Genomic DNA, 20,000 nt, shown 5'->3' with positions numbered 1-20,000 from the left:
TGTTGAACAGCTTCTATAACCATCAGACTGTTGAACAGCTTCTATTACCATCAGACTGTTGAACAGCTTCTATTACCATCAGACTGTTGAACAGCTTCTATCACCATCAGACTGTTGAACAGCTTCTATTACCATCAGACTGTTGAACAGCTTCTATCACCATCAGACTGTTGAACAGCTTCTATTACCATCAGACTGTTGAACAGCTTCTATCAGCATCAGACTGTTGAACAGCTTCTATCACCATCAGACTGTTGAACAGCTTCTATTACCATCAGACTGTTGAACAGCTTCTATCACCAGACCATCAGACTGTTGAACAGCTTCTATCACCATCAGACTGTTAAACAGCTTCTATCACCATCAGACTGTTGAACAGCTTCTATTACCATCAGACTGTTAAACAGCTTCTATCACCATCAGACTGTTGAACAGCTTCTATTACCATCAGACTGTTGAACAGCTTCTATCAGCATCAGACTGTTGAACAGCTTCTATCAGCATCAGACTGTTGAACAGCTTCTATTACCATCAGACTGTTGAACAGCTTCTATCACCAGACCATCAGACTGTTGAACAGCTTCTATCAGCATCAGACTGTTGAACAGCTTCTATCAGCATCAGACTGTTGAACAGCTTCTATTACCATCAGACTGTTGAACAGCTTCTATCACCAGACCATCAGACTGTTGAACAGCTTCTATTACCATCAGACTGTTGAACAGCTTCTATCACCATCAGACTGTTGAACAGCTTCTATTACCAGACCATCAGACTGTTGAACAGCTTCTATCACCAGACCATCAGACTGTTGAACAGCTTCTATCACCATCAGACTGTTAAACAGCTTCTATTACCATCAGACTGTTGAACAGCTTCTATCAGCATCAGACTGTTGAACAGCTTCTATCACCATCAGACTGTTGAACATCTTCTATTACCATCAGACTGTTGAACAGCTTCTATCACCATCAGACTGTTGAACAGCTTCTATTACCATCAGACTGTTGAACAGCTTCTATCACCATCAGACTGTTGAACAGCTTCTATTACCATCAGACTGTTGAACAGCTTCTATCACCATCAGACTGTTGAACAGCTTCTATTACCATCAGACTGTTGAACAGCTTCTATAACCATACGACTGTTGAACAGCTTCTATTACCATCAGACTGTTGAACAGCTTCTATTACCATCAGACTGTTGAACAGCTTCTATTACCATCAGACTGTTGAACAGCTTCTATCAGCATCAGACTGTTGAACAGCTTCTATCACCAGACCATCAGACTGTTGAACAGCTTCTATCACCAGACCATCAGACTGTTGAACAGCTTCTATTACCATCAGACTGTTGAACAGCTTCTATCAGCATCAGACTGTTGAACAGCTTCTATCACCATCAGACTGTTGAACAGCTTCTATTACCATCAGACTGTTGAACAGCTTCTATCACCAGACCATCAGACTGTTGAACAGCTTCTATCACCATCAGACTGTTAAACAGCTTCTATCACCATCAGACTGTTGAACAGCTTCTATTACCATCAGACTGTTAAACAGCTTCTATCACCATCAGACTGTTGAACAGCTTCTATTACCATCAGACTGTTGAACAGCTTCTATCAGCATCAGACTGTTGAACAGCTTCTATCAGCATCAGACTGTTGAACAGCTTCTATTACCATCAGACTGTTGAACAGCTTCTATCACCAGACCATCAGACTGTTGAACAGCTTCTATTACCATCAGACTGTTGAACAGCTTCTATCACCATCAGACTGTTGAACAGCTTCTATTACCAGACCATCAGACTGTTGAACAGCTTCTATCACCAGACCATCAGACTGTTGAACAGCTTCTATCACCATCAGACTGTTGAACAGCTTCTATCACCATCAGACTGTTGAACAGCTTCTATTACCATCAGACTGTTGAACAGCTTATATCACCATCAGACTGTTGAACAGCTTCTATCACCATCAGACTGTTGAACAGCTTCTATTACCATCAGACTGTTGAACAGCTTCTATTACCATCAGACTGTTGAACAGCTTCTATTACCAGACCATCAGACTGTTGAACAGCTTCTATCACCATCAGACTGTTGAACAGCTTCTATTACCATCAGACTGTTGAACAGCTTCTATCACCATCAGACTGTTGAACAGCTTCTATTACCAGACCATCAGACTGTTGAACAGCTTCTATCAGCATCAGACTGTTGAACAGCTTCTATCACCATCAGACTGTTGAACAGCTTCTATTACCAGACCATCAGACTGTTGAACAGCTTCTATCAGCATCAGACTGTTGAACAGCTTCTATCACCATCAGACTGTTGAACAGCTTCTATCACCATCAGACTGTTGAACAGCTTCTATCACCATCAGACTGTTGAACAGCTTCTATCACCAGACCATCAGACTGTTGAACAGCTTCTATCACCATCAGACTGTTGAACAGCTTCTATCACCATCAGACTGTTGAACAACTTCTATCACCATCAGACTGTTGAACAGCTTCTATTACCAGACCATCAGACTGTTGAACAGCTTCTATCACCATCAGACTGTTGAACAGCTTCTATCACCAGACCATCAGACTGTTGAACAGCTTCTATTACCAGACCATCAGACTGTTGAACAGCTTCTATTACCAGACCATCAGACTGTTGAACAGCTTCTATCACCATCAGACTGTTGAACAGCTTCTATCACCATCAGACTGTTGAACAGCTTCTATTACCATCAGACTGTTGAACAGCTTCTATCACCAGACCATCAGACTGTTGAACAGCTTCTATTACCAGACCATCAGACTGTTGAACAGCTTCTATCACCAGACCATCAGACTGTTGAACAGCTTCTATCACCATCAGACTGTTGAACAGCTTCTATCACCATCAGACTGTTGAACAGCTTCTATCACCATCAGACTGTTGAACAGCTTCTATCACCAGACCATCAGACTGTTGAACAGCTTCTATCACCATCAGACTGTTGAACAGCTTCTATCACCATCAGACTGTTGAACAGCTTCTATCACCATCAGACTGTTGAACAGCTTCTATCTCCATCAGACTGTTGAACAGCTTCTATCTCCATCAGACTGTTGAACAGCTTCTATCTCCATCAGACTGTTGAACAGCTTCTATTACCATCAGACTGTTGAACAGCTTCTATTACCATCAGACTGTTGAACAGCTTCTATCTCCATCAGACTGTTGAACAGCTTCTATCTCCATCAGACTGTTGAACAGCTTCTATTACCATCAGACTGTTGAACAGCTTCTATCACCATCAGACTGTTGAACAGCTTCTATCACCACCAGACTGTTGAACGGCCATCCCTAGCCGTCTACCAGGTGATACACAGTCACTCACACAAGCTATCAAACACACCTCATACTCACACACACACACACACACACACTGCTTATGTATTTATACACTGGATTCTCAACACAGCTCACTGTAAGATATCTACTGCTGTACATTTCATTCTCATCTGATCTTGTGTACATTCTCCCGGGGTAGATGGGTCTAGATGGGTCTAGATGGGTCTAGATGGGTATAGATGGGTATAGATGGGTCTAGATGGGTCTAGATGGGTCTAGATGGATATAGATGGGTGTAGATGGGTCTAGATGGGTATATATGGGTGTAGATGGGTATAGATGGGTATAGATGGGTATAGATGGGTCTAGATGGGTCTAGATGGATATAGATGGGTGTAGATGGATATAGATGGGTATATATGGGTGTAGATGGGTCTAGATGGCTATATATGGGTCTAGATGGGTATATATGGGTCTAAATGGGTGTAGATGGGTCTAGATGGGTCTAGATGGGTCTAGATGGGTCTAGATGGTATATATGGGTCTAGATGGGTCTAGATGGGTATAGATGGGTATAGATGGGTATAGATGGGTCTAGATGGGTCTAGATGGTATAGATGGTATAGATGGTATAGATGGGTCTAGATGGGTCTAGATGGGTCTAGATGGGTATAGATGGGTATAGATGAGTATAGATGAGTATAGATGGGTATAGATGAGTATAGATGGGTCTAGATGGGTATATATAGGTATAGATGGGTATAGATGGGTATAGATGGGTATAGATGGGTCTAGATGGGTCTAGATGGGTCTAGATGGGTCTATATGGGTATAGATGGGTCTAGATGGGTCTAGATGGGTATAGATGGGTCTAGATGGGTATAGATGGGTCTAGATGGGTATAGATGGGTATAGATGGGTCTAGATGGGTCTAGATGGGTCTAGATGGGTATAGATGGGTCTAGACTACATTGTATTACTGCTGCGCTGCAATGATTGTTGTCTTCCTCTTCTGAGGAGGAGGAAGGATCGGACCAATATGCAGCGCAGTACGTGTTCATGATCTTATAATTACACTGAACACTAGAACAAAAATAACAAAAACGGAACAAACGAAACAGTCCTGTCTGGTACAGAGACAGAAACAGAAAACAACTACCCACAACTCAAGGGCGAAAAAAGGCTGCCTAAGTATGGTTCTCAATCAGAGACAACGATTGACAGCTGCCTCTGATTGGGAACCATACCAGGCCAAACACATAGAAATACAAACATAGAATGCCCACCCCAACTCACACCCTGACCAACCTAAAATAGAGACATACAAAAAAGGAGCTAAGGTCAGGACGTGACACAGACAGAAGACTAGTTAATGTTTCATTACAACAACAGTAATATACAGACAGACAGAAGACTAGTTAATGTTTCATTACAACAGTAATATACAGACAGACAGAAGACTAGTTAATGGTTCATTACAACAGTAATATACAGACAGACAGAAGACTAGTTAATGGTTCATTACAACAACAGTAATATACAGACAGACAGAAGACTAGTTAATGGTTCATTACAACAGTAATATACAGACAGAAGACTAGTTAATGGTTCATTACAACAACAGTAATATACAGACAGACAGAAGACTAGTTAATGTTTCATTACAACAGTAATATACAGACAGACAGAAGACTAGTTAATGGTTCATTACAACAGTAATATACAGACAGACAGAAGACTAGTTAATGTTTCATTACAACAGTAATATACAGACAGAAGACTAGTTAATGGTTCATTACAACAACAGTAATATACAGACAGACAGAAGACTAGTTAATGGTTCATTACAACAGTAATATACAGACAGAAGACTAGTTAATGGTTCATTACAACAACAGTAATATACAGACAGACAGAAGACTAGTTAATGTTTCATTACAACAACAGTAATATACAGACAGACAGAAGACTAGTTAATGGTTCATTACAACAGTAATATACAGACAGAAGACTAGTTAATGGTTCATTACAACAACAGTAATATACAGACAGACAGAAGACTAGTTAATGTTTCATTACAACAACAGTAATATACAGACAGAAGACTAGTTAATGGTTCATTACAACAACAGTAATACACAGACAGACAGAAGACTAGTTAATGGTTCATTACAACAACAGTAATATACAGACAGACAGAAGACTAGTTAATGGTTCATTACAACAACAGTAATATACAGACAGACAGAAGACTAGTTAATGGTTCATTCCAACAACAGTAATACACAGACAGAAGACTAGTTAATGGTTCATTACAACAACAGTAATATACAGACAGACAGAAGACTAGTTAATGGTTCATTACAACAACAGTAATATACAGACAGAAGACTAGTTAATGGTTCATTACAACAACAGTAATATACAGACAGACAGAAGACTAGTTAATGGTTCATTACAACAACAGTAATATACAGACAGACAGAAGACTAGTTAATGGTTCATTACAACAGTAATATACAGACAGACAGAAGACTAGTTAATGATTCATTACAACAACAGTAATATACAGACAGACAGAAGACTAGTTAATGGTTCATTACAACAGTAATATACAGACAGACAGAAGACTAGTTAATGGTTCATTACAACAGTAATATACAGACAGACAGAAGACTAGTTAATGTTTCACAGCAACAACAACAGTAATATACAGACAGACAGAAGACTAGTTAATGGTTCATTACAACAGTAATATACAGACAGAAGACTAGTTAATGGTTCATTACAACAACAACAACAACAACAACAACAACAACAACAACAACAACAGTAATATACAGACAGACAGAAGACTAGTTAATGGTTCATTACAACAACAACAACAACAACAACAACAACAACAACAACAACAACAGTAATATACAGACAGACAGAAGACTGTAGTTATATTTTCCTCTCAGTTTTTAAGTTAAGAGCTTTGATAGGACAGGAACTCTTTCTGAGAGAAATGTTTCCATTTACAATCAAACACTTTTGCAAAGCAATTCATGCCAAAAATGTGCCCTGATCGTTACTTGACACACTGCCATGTGTGTTTTTGGTGGGGCTATGAACGATAATAATTACCACGGTTGCACGGCATCAAACAGCAGAAGAACCGATGACATCACATCTGCTCCGTCGGGCAGAAATGTTAATTTAAAAAAAAAAAAAGTTATTATTTCCAAAAATCTTAAAGAAATTCAAAGACCTTCAACAGAAGTAATCAAAGTCTGTTAACGACTCATCATTTGCGTTCTGTAGGAGGTCGGGCTAGCTGAAGAGGAGGACTATGCCATCTAACTATCTTCCTGTAATCTGCAAATCACACTAATGACTCGTACCTTTAACTGGTGCGTTTGTTGTTGTTGTTGATGATGATAACATGTCAGACCGTTGGCTTTGTGTCACACACCTTTTTTGCTTTACAACTGGCAAAACAACAGTATCTCTGAAACACGCTAATCAGAGGTAGCTTTATGGTGCTGTGGTAAACACTGTCAACACCCAGCTACATGCTAATCAGAGGTAGCTTTATGGTGCTGTGGTAAACACTGTCAACACCCAGCGACATGCTAATCAGAGATAGCTTTATGGTGCTGTGGTAAACACTGTCAACACCCAGCGACATGCTAATCAGAGGTAGCTTTATGGTGCTGTGGTAAACACTGTCAACACCCAGCTACATGCTAATCAGAGATAGCTTTATGGTGCTGTGGTAAACACTGTCAACACCCAGCTACATGCTAATCAGAGGTAGCTTTATGGTGCTGTGGTAAACACTGTCAACACCCAGCTACATGCTAATCAGAGGTAGCTTTATGGTGCTGTGGTAAACACTGTCAACACCCAGCTACATGCTAATCAGAGGTAGCTTTATGGTGCTGTGGTAAACACTGTCAACACCCAGCTACATGCTAATCAGAGGTAGCTTTATGGTGCTATGGAAAACACTGGCAACACCCAGCTACAAGAAACATGCTAATTATAACCTCTTTGTCCTTCCTGTAATGTCCTGGTGGTGACTGGTTATCAGTGAGGTGTTGCCTTGCATCTTGCCTTGAGGCTTACGCGCGCGCGCACACACACACACACACACACACACACACACACACACACACACACACACACACACACACACACACACACACACACACACACACACACACACACACACACACACACACACACACACACACACACACACACACACACGAGTCAGCAGTATGCACAACGCCTGAGTGTGTGTGTGTGTGACAGGGTGTGTACTAACAGGAAGTGTTTCACAGCCACACCCCCAGTCGTCTCAACACACCCACACGTCCTGGGTATAAGACCAGGCAGCCGAGAACAGAACCTAAAATACACACTTGCCCAGGCATGAAGAACGCACCAGAATGAATACAGAGCGGAGGGATATGGCGTAAGGTTACTCTCTAGATCCTCTGAGAGGCAGGTTGTTGGGGAGTGGAAACAGTGTTAAGAATTAAGTTGGGGTCTTGGCCCTCCAATGGAGAAAAAAAAGTGGGGCTTTTGCCTGCCCCCTTCCCCAACCCTGTGAGAGACCCTGTCTAAGTCCACGGCTGTACCTGAAAGTGTACCAAGGACAGAGCCAGGGTTTCAGAAACAGCTTCGTTTCAGCATCGTCCTCTACAGTATTCAGAGAGCCAAGTCTCTCCTCCTTACAAATGGTGCTATCTAGAACCTAAAAGGGTTCTTCGGCTGTCCCCATAGAACTACCCTCCGAAGAATCCTTTTTGGTTCCAGGTAGAACCCTTTTGAGTTCCATGTAGAACCCTTTTGAGTTCCAGGTAGAACCCTTTTGAGTTCCAGGTAGAACCCTCTGTGGAAAATGTTCTACATGGAACTAAAAAGGGAAGAACAATCAGGCCTTCGTGGCCATAATCTCCACCCAGCACATCCAGAAGAGGACTGGCCACCCCTCAGAGCCTGGTTCCTCTCTAGGTTTATAATCTCTACCTGGTACAGCCAGAAGAGGACTGGCCACCCCTCAGAGCCTGGTTCCTCTCTAGGTTTATAATCTCCACCTGGCACAGCCAGAAGAGGACTGGCCTCCTCTCAGAGCCCGGTTCCTCTCTCTAGGTTTATAATCTCCACCTGGTACAGCCAGAAGAGGACTGGCCACCCCTCATAGCCTGGTTCCTCTCTAGGTTTCTAATCTCCACCTGGCACATCCAGAAGAGGACTGGCCACCCCTCATAGCCTGGTTCCTCTCTAGGTTTCTAATCTCCACCTGGTACAGCCAGAAGAGGACTGGCCACCCCTCATAGCCTGGTTCCTCTCTAGGTTTCTAATCTCCACCTGGTACAGCCAGAAGAGGACTGGCCACCCCTCAGAGCCTGGTTCCTCTCTAGGTTTCTAATCTCCATTCGGCACATCCAGAAGAGGACTGGCCACCCCTCAGAGCCTGGTTCCTCTCTAGGTTTCTAATCTCCACCTGGTACAGCCAGAAGAGGACTGGCCACCCCTCATAGCCTGGTTCCTCTCTAGGTTTCTAATCTCCACCTGGTACAGCCAGAAGAGGACAGGCCACCCCACATAGCCTGGTTCCTCTCTAGGTTTATAATCTCCACCTGGTACAGCCAGAAGAGGACTGGCCACCCCTCATAGCCTGGTTCCTCTCTAGGTTTCTAATCTCCACCTGGTACAGCCAGAAGAGGACTGGCCACCCCTCAGAGCCTGGTTCCTCTCTAGGTTTCTAATCTCCATTCGGCACATCCAGAAGAGGACTGGCCACCCCTCAGAGCCTGGTTCCTCTCTAGGTTTCTAATCTCCACCTGGTACAGCCAGAAGAGGACAGGCCACCCCTCAGAGCCTGGTTCCTCTCTAGGTTTCTTCCTAGGTTCTGGCCTTTCTAGGGAGTTTTTCCTAGCCACCGTGCTTCTACACCTGCATTGCTTCCTGTTGGGGGTTTTAGGCTGGGTTTCTGTACAGCACTTTGAGACATCAGCTGATGTACGAAGGGCTTTATAAATACATTTGATTTGATTTATTCTATGGGGACACCTGAAGAACTCTTTTGGAACTTTTTTTTCCCTTACTGTATTCAACCAGCCCAGGTATCAGTCTCTCCTTCTCTTACTGTATTCAACCAGCCCAGGTATCAGTCTCTCCTTCCCTTACTGTATTCAGCCAGCCCAGGTATCAGTCTCTCCTTCTCTTACTGTATTCAGCCAGCCCAGGTATCAGTCTCTCCTTCTCTTACTGTATTCAGCCAGCCCAGGTATCAGTCTCTCCTTCCCTTACTGTATTCAGCCAGCCCAGGTATCAGTCTCTCCTTCCCTTACTGTATTCAGCCAGCCCAGGTATCAGTCTCTCCTTCTCTTACTGTATTCAGCCAGCCCAGGTATCAGTCTCTCCTTCCCTTACTGTATTCAGCCAGCCCAGGTATCAGTCTCTCCTTCTCTTACTGTATTCAGCCAGCCCAGGTATCAGTCTCTCCTTCTCTTACTGTATTCAGCCAGCCCAGGTATCAGTCTCTCCTTCTCTTACTGTATTCAGCCAGCCCAGGTATCAGTCTCTCCTTCTCTTACTGTATTCAGCCAGCCCAGGTATCAGTCTCTCCTTCTCTTACTGTATTCAGCCAGCCCAGGTATCAGTCTCTCCTTCCCTTACTGTATTCAGCCAGCCCAGGTATCAGTCTCTCCTTCTCTTACTGTATTCAGCCAGCCCAGGTATCAGTCTCTCCTTCTCTTACTGTATTCAGCCAGCCCAGGTATCAGTCTCTCCTTCTCTTACTGTATTCAGCCAGCCCAGGTATCAGTCTCTCCTTCCCTTACTGTATTCAGCCAGCCCAGGTATCAGTCTCTCCTTCTCTTACTGTATTCAGCCAGCCCAGGTATCAGTCTCTCCTTCCCTTACTGTATTCAGCCAGCCCAGGTATCAGTCTCTCCTTCCCTTACTGTATTCAGCCAGCCCAGGTATCAGTCTCTCCTTCTCTTACTGTATTCAGCCAGCCCAGGTATCAGTCTCTCCTTCTCTTACTGTATTCAGCCAGCCCAGGTATCAGTCTCTCCTTCTCTTACTGTATTCAGCCAGCCCAGGTATCAGTCTCTCCTTCTCTTACTGTATTCAGCCAGCCCAGGTATCAGTCTCTCCTTCCCTTACTGTATTCAGCCAGCCCAGGTATCAGTCTCTCCTTCCCTTACTGTATTCAGCCAGCCCAGGTATCAGTCTCTCCTTCTCTTACTGTATTCAGCCAGCCCAGGTATCAGTCTCTCCTTCTCTTACTGTATTCAGCCAGCCCAGGTATCAGTCTCTCCTTCCCTTACTGTATTCAGCCAGCCCAGGTATCAGTCTCTCCTTCTCTTACTGTATTCAGCCAGCCCAGGTATCAGTCTCTCCTTCTCTTACTGTATTCAGCCAGCCCAGGTATCAGTCTCTCCTTCTCTTACTGTATTCAGCCAGCCCAGGTATCAGTCTCTCCTTCCCTTACTGTATTCAGCCAGCCCAGGTATCAGTCTCTCCTTCCCTTACTGTATTCAGCCAGCCCAGGTATCAGTCTCTCCTTCCCTTACTGTATTCAACCAGCCCAGGTATCAGTCTCTCCTTCTCTTACTGTATTCAGCCAGCCCATGTATCAGTCTCTCCTTCTCTTACTGTATTCAGCCAGCCCAGGTATCAGTCTCTCCTTCTCTTACTGTATTCAGCCAGCCCAGGTATCAGTCTCTCCTTCTCTTACTGTATTCAGCCAGCCCAGGTATCAGTCTCTCCTTCCCTTACTGTATTCAGCCAGCCCAGGTATCAGTCTCTCCTTCTCTTACTGTATTCAGCCAGCCCAGGTATCAGTCTCTCCTTCTCTTACTGTATTCAGCCAGCCCAGGTATCAGTCTCTCCTTCTCTTACTGTATTCAGCCAGCCCAGGTATCAGTCTCTCCTTCTCTTACTGTATTCAGCCAGCCCAGGTATCAGTCTCTCCTTCCCTTACTGTATTCAGCCAGCTCAGGTATCAGTCACTCCTTCCCTTACTGTATTCAGCCAGCCCAGATATCAGTCACTCCTTCCCTTACTGTATTTAGCCAGCCCAGGTATCAGTCTCTCCTTCCCTTACTGTATTTAGCCAGCCCAGGTATCAGTCTCTCCTTCTCTTACTGTATTCAGCCAGCCCAGGTATCAGTCTCTCCTTCCCTTACTGTATTCAGCCAGCCCAGGTATCAGTCTCTCCTTCTCTTACTGTATTCAGCCAGCCCAGGTATCAGTCTCTCCTTCCCTTACTGTATTCAGCCAGCCCAGATATCAGTCACTCCTTCCCTTACTGTATTTAGCCAGCCCAGGTATCAGTCTCTCCTTCTCTTACTGTATTCATCCACCCGCACAGCCTCAGTCACTGGTAGCCTCAGCAACACAACACCACCCGATTGCTTCTCTCCTCCTTGATCACTCCTCTCATTGTGACACACACACACACACACACACACACACACACGAGGAGAAGGGACGCTCTGTTGTTCAGCAGGAAGTATTGTAAGAAGCACAGCACCACAGGAACCCCAGAAACTTTGACCTTTGCCCCAAATGTCACTTGTATCCTTCATAGGGCCCTGGTCAAATGTAGGGAACTATATAGGGAATATCCTGCCATTTGGGACGCAAGCTTTGATCTTAATGGAAGCACACAAAACAATTCACAACAACACAGCTGTAGAGTTCAACCTAACCTACAAAACAATCCACAACAACACAGATGTAGAGTTCAACCTAACCTACAACACAATCCACAACCACACAGATGTAGAGTTCAACCTAACCTACAACACAATCCACAACAACACAGATGTAGAGTTCAACCTAACCTCCAACAACACAGCTGTAGAGTTCAACCTAACCTACAACACAATCCACTGTCAGACAACACAGATGTAGAGTTCAACCTAACCTCCAGCAACAACCTCTTAGTTGTTGGTTAAATCTGAGTGATTGAGGTGAATCTCCATTCTATCGACTAGCAGCTGTCCTCACTTCACTTCTGGGTGTGTGTTTATTGTGGAGGTCTACCACTGTGTTGTGGAGGTCTACCACTGTGGTCTACCACTGTGTTGTGGAGGTCTTCCACTGTGTTGTGGAGGTCTACCACTGTGTTGTGGAGGTCTATCACTGTGTTGTGGAGGTCCACCACTGTGTTGTGGAGGTCTATCACTGTGTTGTGGAGGACTACCACTGTGTTGTGGAGGTCTTCCACTGTGTTGTGGAGGTCTATCACTGTGTTGTGGAGGTCTACCACTGTGTTGTGGAGGTCTTCCACTGTGTTGTGGAGGTCTAGCACTGTGTTGTGGAGGTCTACCACTGTGTTGTGGAGGTCTACCACTGTGTTGTGGAGGTCTACCACTGTGTTGTGGAGGTATACCACTGTGTTGTGGAGGTATACCACTGTGTTGTGGAGGTCTACCAGTGTGTTGTCCACCAGTGTGTTGTCCACCAGTGTATTGTGGAGGTCTATCACTGTGTTGTTCTCCAGTGTGTTGTTCTCCAGTGTATTGTTCTCCAGTGTATTGTCCTCCAGTGTGTTGTCCTCCAGTGTATTGTCCTCCAGTGTATTGTCCTCCACTGTGTTGTCCTCCAGTGTGTTGTCCTCCACTGTGTTGTGGAGGTCTACCACTGTGTTGTCCTCCAGTGTGTTGTCCTCCAGTGTGTTGTCCTCCAGTGTGTTGTCCTCCAGTGGCTTGTCCTCCAGTGTCTTGTCCTCCAGTGTCTTGTCCTCCAGTGTCTTGTCCTCCAGTGTCTTGTCAAGTTCAACCTAACCTCCAGCAACAACCTCTTAGTTGTTGGTTAAATCTGAGTGATTGAGGAGCAGCTGTCCTCACTTCACTTCTGGGTGTGTGTTTATTGTGGAGGTCTACCACTGTGTTGTGGAGGTCTACCACTGTGTTGTGGAGGTCTACCACTGTGGTCTACCACTGTGTTGTGGAGGTCTTCCACTGTGTTGTGGAGGTCTTCCACTGTGTTGTGGAGGTCTTCCACTGTGTTGTGGAGGTCCACCACTGTGTTGTGGAGGTCTACCACTGTGTTGTGGAGGTCTACCACTGTGTTGTGGAGGTCTTCCACTGTGTTGTGGAGGTCTTCCACTGTGTTGTGGAGGTCCACCACTGTGTTGTGGAGGTCTACCACTGTGTTGTGGAGGTCTACCACTGTGTTGTGGAGGTCTACCACTGTGTTGTGGAGGTCTACCACTGTGTTGTTCTCCAGTGTGTTGTCCTCCAGTGTATTGTTCTCCAGTGTATTGTCCTCCAGTGTGTTGTCCTCCAGTGTATTGTCCTCCAGTGTATTGTCCTCCACTGTGTTGTCCTCCACTGTGTTGTCCTCCACTGTGTTGTCCTCCACTGTGTTGTCCTCCACTGTGTTGTGGAGGTATATCACTGTGTTGTCCTCCAGTGTGTTGTCCTCCAGTGTGTTGTCCTCCAGTGTGCTGTCCTCCAGTGTGCTGTCCTCCAGTGTGCTGTCCTCCAGTGTGTTGTCCTCCAGTGTCTTGTCCTCCAGTGTGTTGTGCAGGTCTACCACTGTGTTGTCCTCCACTGTGTTGTCCTCCAGTGTGTTGTCCTCCAGTGTGTTGTCCTCCAGTGTCTTGTCCTCCAGTGTCTTGTCCTCCAGTGTCTTGTCCTCCAGTGTCTTGTCCTCCAGTGTCTTGTCCTCCAGTGTCTTGTCCTCCAGTGTCTTGTCCTCCAGTGTCTTGTCCTCCAGTGTCTTGTCCTCCAGTGTCTTGTCCTCCAGTGTCTTGTCCTCCAGTGTCTTGTCCTCCAGTGTCTTGTCCTCCAGTGTCTTGTCAAGTTCAACCTAACCTCCAGCAACAACCTCTTAGTTGTTGGTTAAATCTGAGTGATTGAGGAGCAGCTGTCCTCACTTCACTTCTGGGTGTGTGTTTATTGTGGAGGTCTACCACTGTGTTGTGGAGGTCTACCACTGTGTTGTGGAGGTCTACCACTGTGGTCTACCACTGTGTTGTGGAGGTCTACCACTGTGTTGTGGAGGTCTACCACTGTGTTGTGGAGGTCTTCCACTGTGTTGTGGAGGTCTACCACTGTGTTGTGGAGGTCTACCACTGTGTTGTGGAGGTCTTCCACTGTGTTGTGGAGGTCTACCACTGTGTTGTGGAGGTCTACCACTGTGTTGTGGAGGTCTACCACTGTGTTGTGGAGGTCTACCACTGTGTTGTGGAGGTCTACCAGTGTGTTGTCCTCCAGTGTATTGTCCTCCAGTGTATTGTCCTCCAGTGTGTTGTCCTCCACTGTGTTGTCCTCCACTGTGTTGTCCTCCACTGTGTTGTCCTCCACTGTGTTGTCCACCACTGTGTTGTGGAGGTCTACCACTGTGTTGTGGAGGTCTACCAGTGTGTTGTCCACCAGTGTGTTGTCCACCAGTGTATTGTGGAGGTCTATCACTGTGTTGTTCTCCAGTGTGTTGTTCTCCAGTGTATTGTTCTCCAGTGTATTGTCCTCCAGTGTGTTGTCCTCCAGTGTGTTGTCCTCCAGTGTGTTGTCCTCCACTGTGTTGTCCTCCACTGTGTTGTCCTCCACTGTGTTGTCCTCCACTGTGTTGTCCTCCACTGTGTTGTCCTCCACTGTGTTGTCCTCCACTGTGTTGTCCTCCACTGTGTTGTCCTCCACTGTGTTGTTCTCCAGTGTATTGTCCTCCACTGTGTTGTCCTCCACTGTGTTGTCCTCCAGTGTGTTGTCCTCCAGTGTGTTGTCCTCCACTGTGCTGTCCTCCAGTGTCTTGTCCTCCAGTGTCTTGTCCTCCAGTGTGTTGTCCTCCACTGTGTTGTGGAGGTCTACCACTGTGTTGTCCTCCAGTGTCTTGTCCTCCAGTGTCTTGTCCTCCAGTGTCTTGTCCAGTGTCTTGTCCTCCAGTGTCTTGTCCTCCAGTGTCTTGTCCTCCAGTGTCTTGTCCTCCAGTGTCTTGTCCTCCAGTGTCTTGTCCTCCAGTGTGTTGTGGAGGACTATCACTGTGTTGTCCTCCACTGTGTTGTCCTCCACTGTGTTGTCCTCCAGTGTGTTGTCCTCCAGTGTGTTGTCCTCCATTGTGTTGTCCTCCAGTGTGTTGTCCTCCAGTGTGTTGTCCTCCAGTGTATTGTGGAGGTCTACCACTGTGTTGTCCTCCAGGCCTAACACATCACCCTTCCACACAGAGGATATATCTGTGTACATTATTTACTGAACACTACATTACTAGTGTTGGTTAATTCCCGTCAGGAAACAGCCTCAGGTCGTCCTCACAGAAGGGCAGGAATAGACTGGCATGCTGCTGAGAAGCCTCCTTTCTGTGTGTGTGTGTGTGTGTGTGTCTCCGCCTGCTTTCGATCAGCTCACTGATCCCTACTATTGCTGCCTGCTTTCCTATACAACACATCTCAATAGAGACCAGCAGTTTACCTTCCAGCCAGCTCCTACTATAAAGAGAGAGAGAGAGAGAGAGAGAGGCTTACGGTACCATGACCCCTTGTCCATGTGATACTGAACACTGTAGATGTCTTTATGATTTACATTCATACACTGGGACAAAGCACCTAGCAGTAGAAAACAGACCACACACACACACACAGTACCCATGTCTTCAGACCTCACTTAAATGTCTTCAGACCTCACTTAAATGTCTTCACAGACCTCACTTAAATGTCTTCACAGACCTCACTTAAATGTCTTCACAGACCTCACTTAAATGTCTTCACAGACCTCACTTAAATGTCTTCACAGACCTCACTTAAAGGGACCATTTCGGTCATTTGACAGAAAAGGTGGCATTGGTTTCTGGGCCCATATGTATTCACACAACAGCTCAGTAGTAGAAGCTGTGCTGATTTAGGATCAGTTGTCCCTGTGCGGATCACTTAAAGGTCTGGGCCCATATGTATTCACACAACAGCTCAGTAGTAGAAGCTGTGCTGATTTAGGATCAGTTGTTCCTGTCCCGGATCGCTTAAAAGGTCTGGGCCCATATGTATTCACACAACAGCTCAGTAGTAGAAGCTGTGCTGATTTAGGATCAGTTGTCCCTGTCCCGGATCACTTAAAGGTCTGGGCCCATATGTATTCACACAACAGCTCAGTAGTAGAAGCTGTGCTGATTTAGGATCAGTTGTCCCTGTCCCGGATCGCTTATAAGGTCTGGGCCCATATGTATTCACACAACAGCTCAGTAGTAGAAGCTGTGCTGATTTAGGATCAGTTGTCCCTGTCCCGGATCACTTAAAGGTCTGGGCCCATATGTATTCACACAACAGCTCAGTAGTAGAAGCTGTGCTGATTTAGGATCAGTTGTCCCTGTCCCGGATCGCTTAAAGGTCTGGGCCCATATGTATTCACACAACAGCTCAGTAGTAGAAGCTGTGCTGATTTAGGATCAGTTGTCCCTGTCCTGGATCACTTAAAGGTCTGGGCCCATATGTATTCACACAACAGCTCAGTAGTAGAAGATGTGCTGATTTAGGATCAGTTGTCCCTGTCCTGGATCGCTTAAAGGTCTGGGCCCATATGTATTCACACAACAGCTCAGTAGTAGAAGATGTGCTGATTTAGGATCAGTTGTCCCTGTCCCGGATCGCTTAAAGGTCTGGGCCCATATGTATTCACACAACAGCTCAGTAGTAGAAGCTGTGCTGATTTAGGATCAGTTGTCCCTGTCCTGGATCGCTTAAAGGTCTGGGCCCATATGTATTCACACAACAGCTCAGTAGTAGAAGCTGTGCTGATTTAGGATCAGTTGTTCCTGTCCCGGATCGCTTAAAAGGTCTGGGCCCATATGTATTCACACAACAGCTCAGTAGTAGAAGCTGTGCTGATTTAGGATCAGTTGTCCCTGTCCCGGATCACTTAAAGGTCTGGGCCCATATGTATTCACACAACAGCTCAGTAGTAGAAGATGTGCTGATTTAGGATCAGTTGTTCCTGTCCCGGATCGCTTAAAGGTCTGGGCCCATATGTATTCACACAACAGCTCAGTAGTAGAAGCTACTTAGTTAGGGGGTATTCAGCCTGAGAGGAGATTAACATGGTGTTTGGGGGGATAGCAGGAACTGACCCATTTGAGGTAGAGGGGTTAGGGGGCCTTCCTCCTGAGAGGAGGTTAACATGGTGTTTGGGGGGATAGCAGGAACTGACCCATTTGAGGTAGAGGGGTTAGGGGGGCCTTCCTCCTGAGAGGAGATTAACATGGTGTTTGGGGGGATAGCAGGAACTGACCCATTTGAGGTAGAGGGGTTAGGGGGGCCTTCCTCCTGAGAGGAGATTAACATGGTGTTTGGGGGGATAGCAGGAACTGACCCATTTGAGGTAGAGGGGTTAGGGGGTCTTCCTCCTGAGAGGAGGTTAACATGGTGTTTGGGGGATAGCAGGAACTGACCCATTTGAGGTAGAGGGGTTAGGGGGCCTTCCTCCTGAGAGGAGGTTAACATGGTGTTTGGAGGGATAGCAGGAACTGACCCATTTGAGGTAGAGGGGTTAGGGGGCCTTCCTCCTGAGAGGAGGTTAACATGGTGTTTGGGGGGATAGCAGGAACTGACCCATTTGAGGTAGAGGGGTTAGGGGGTATTCAGCCTGAGAGGAGATCAACATGGTGTTTGGGGGGATAGCAGGAACTGACCCATTTGAGGTAGAGGGGTTAGGGGGTATTCAGCCTGAGAGGAGATTAACATGGTGTTTGGGGGATAGCAGGAACTGACCCATTTGAGGTAGAGGGGTTAGGGGGTATTCAGCCTGAGAGGAGATTAACATGGTGTTTGGGGGGATAGCAGGAACTGACCCATTTGAGGTAGAGGGGTTAGGGGGCCTTCCTCCTGAGAGGAGATTAACATGGTGTTTGGGGGATAGCAGGAACTGACCCATTTGAGGTAGAGGGGTTAGGGGGTATTCAGCCTGAGAGGAGATTAACATGGTGTTTGGGGGATAGCAGGAACTGACCCATTTGAGGTAGAGGGGTTAGGGGGTATTCAGCCTGAGAGGAGATCAACATGGTGTTTGGGGGATAGCAGGAACTGACCCGTGTAAAGTCACCGGGACAGGGTTTGAGTAAAGCAGAGTTAAAGCTGTCAACCTCGGTTTCCCTCCTGAAGGATCACCATGATACATGCAGAGCTCAAATGTGAGGCAGTCTTTATTCATTCTCTCTCTACCCTGCAGGTCTCACTCCCTCTAAACCTACAGGTCTCATTCCCTCTAAACGTACAGGTCTCATTCCCTCTAAACTTACAGGTCTCATTCCCTCTAAACCTACAGGTCTCATTCCCTCTAAACCTACAGGTCTCATTCCCTCTAAACCTACAGGTCTCATTCCCTCTAAACCTACAGGTCTCATTCCCTCTAAACCTACAGGTCTCATTCCCTCTAAACCTACAGGTCTCATTCCCTCTAAACCTACAGGTCTTACTCCCTCTAAACCTACAGGTCTCACTCCCTCTAAACCTACAGGTCTCATTCCCTCTAAACCTACAGGTCTCATTCCCTCTAAACGTACAGGTCTCATTCCCTCTAAACTTACAGGTCTCATTCCCTCTAAACCTACAGGTCTCATTCCCTCTAAACCTACAGGTCTCATTCCCTCTAAACCTACAGGTCTCATTCCCTCTAAACCTACAGGTCTTACTCCCTCTAAACCTACAGGTCTCATTCCCTCTAAACCTACAGGTCTCATTCCCTCTAAACCTACAGGTCTCATTCCCTCTAAACCTACAGGTCTTATTCCCTCTAAACCTACAGGTCTTATTCCCTCTAAACCTACAGGTCTCACTCCCTTTAAACCTACAGGTCTCATTCCCTCTAAACCTACAGGTCTTACTCCCTCTAAACCTACAGGTCTCATTCCCTCTAAACCTACAGGTCTCACTCCCTCTAAACCTACAGGTCTCACTGCCTCTAAACCTACAGGTCTTACTCCCTCTAAACCTACAGGTCTCATTCCCTCTAAACCTACAGGTCTTACTCCCTCTAAACCTACAGGTCTTACTCCCTCTAAACCTACAGGTCTCATTCCCTCTAAACCTACAAGTCTCACTCCCTCTAAACCTACAGGTCTGATTCCCTCTAAACCTACAGGTCTTACTCCCTCTAAACCTACAGGTCTCATTCCCTCTAAACCTACAGGTCTTACTCCCTCTAAACCTACAGGTCTCATTCCCTCTAAACCTACAGGTCTCATTCCCTCTAAACCTACAGGTCTCACTCCCTCTAAACCTACAGGTCTCACTCCCTCTAAACCTACAGGTCTCATTCCCTCTAAACCTACAGGTCTCACTCCCTCTAAACCTACAGGTCTCACTCCCTCTAAACCTACAGGTCTTATTCCCTCTAAACCTACAGGTCTCATTCCCTCTAAACCTACAGGTCTTACTCCCTCTAAACCTACAGGTCTCACTCCCTCTAAACCTACAGGTCTCACTCCCTCTAAACCTACAGGTCTCATTCCCTCTAAACCTACAGGTCTCATTCCCTCTAAACCTACAGGTCTTACTCCCTCTAAACCTACAGGTCTCATTCCCTCTAAACCTACAGGTCTCACTCCCTCTAAACCTACAGGTCGTACTCCCTCTAAACCTACAGGTCTCATTCCCTCTAAACCTACAGGTCTTACTCCCTCTAAACCTACAGGTCTTACTCCCTCTACCCTGCAGTCTCTCA

At 45.9% G+C, this 20,000-nt stretch overlaps 2 protein-coding genes across 2 annotated transcripts in view; one reads left to right on the top strand and one right to left on the bottom strand.

Moving 5' to 3' along the window:
- Window positions 1–20,000, bottom strand: part of LOC118936571 (ras-related protein Rap-1b) — a 113,710-nt gene that overhangs the window by 43,818 nt on the left and 49,892 nt on the right. The gene's annotated exons all lie outside the window — the stretch shown is intronic.
- Window positions 7,800–15,500, top strand: LOC118942989 (keratin-associated protein 10-8-like). The gene is made up of 4 exons (XM_036958452.1): window positions 7,800–7,804; window positions 13,645–13,844; window positions 14,607–15,058; window positions 15,429–15,500. Exons 1-4 carry the CDS (start codon window positions 7,800–7,802, stop codon window positions 15,498–15,500), a joined length of 729 nt encoding a protein of 242 aa, XP_036814347.1.

Source organism: Oncorhynchus mykiss, chromosome 21, assembly GCF_013265735.2.
Source record: "Oncorhynchus mykiss isolate Arlee chromosome 21, USDA_OmykA_1.1, whole genome shotgun sequence".
NCBI classification, from domain to species: domain Eukaryota; kingdom Metazoa; phylum Chordata; class Actinopteri; order Salmoniformes; family Salmonidae; genus Oncorhynchus; species Oncorhynchus mykiss.
Note: the sequence above shows the minus strand (reverse complement) of the source record. Positions and strands in the feature narration are given on the sequence as shown.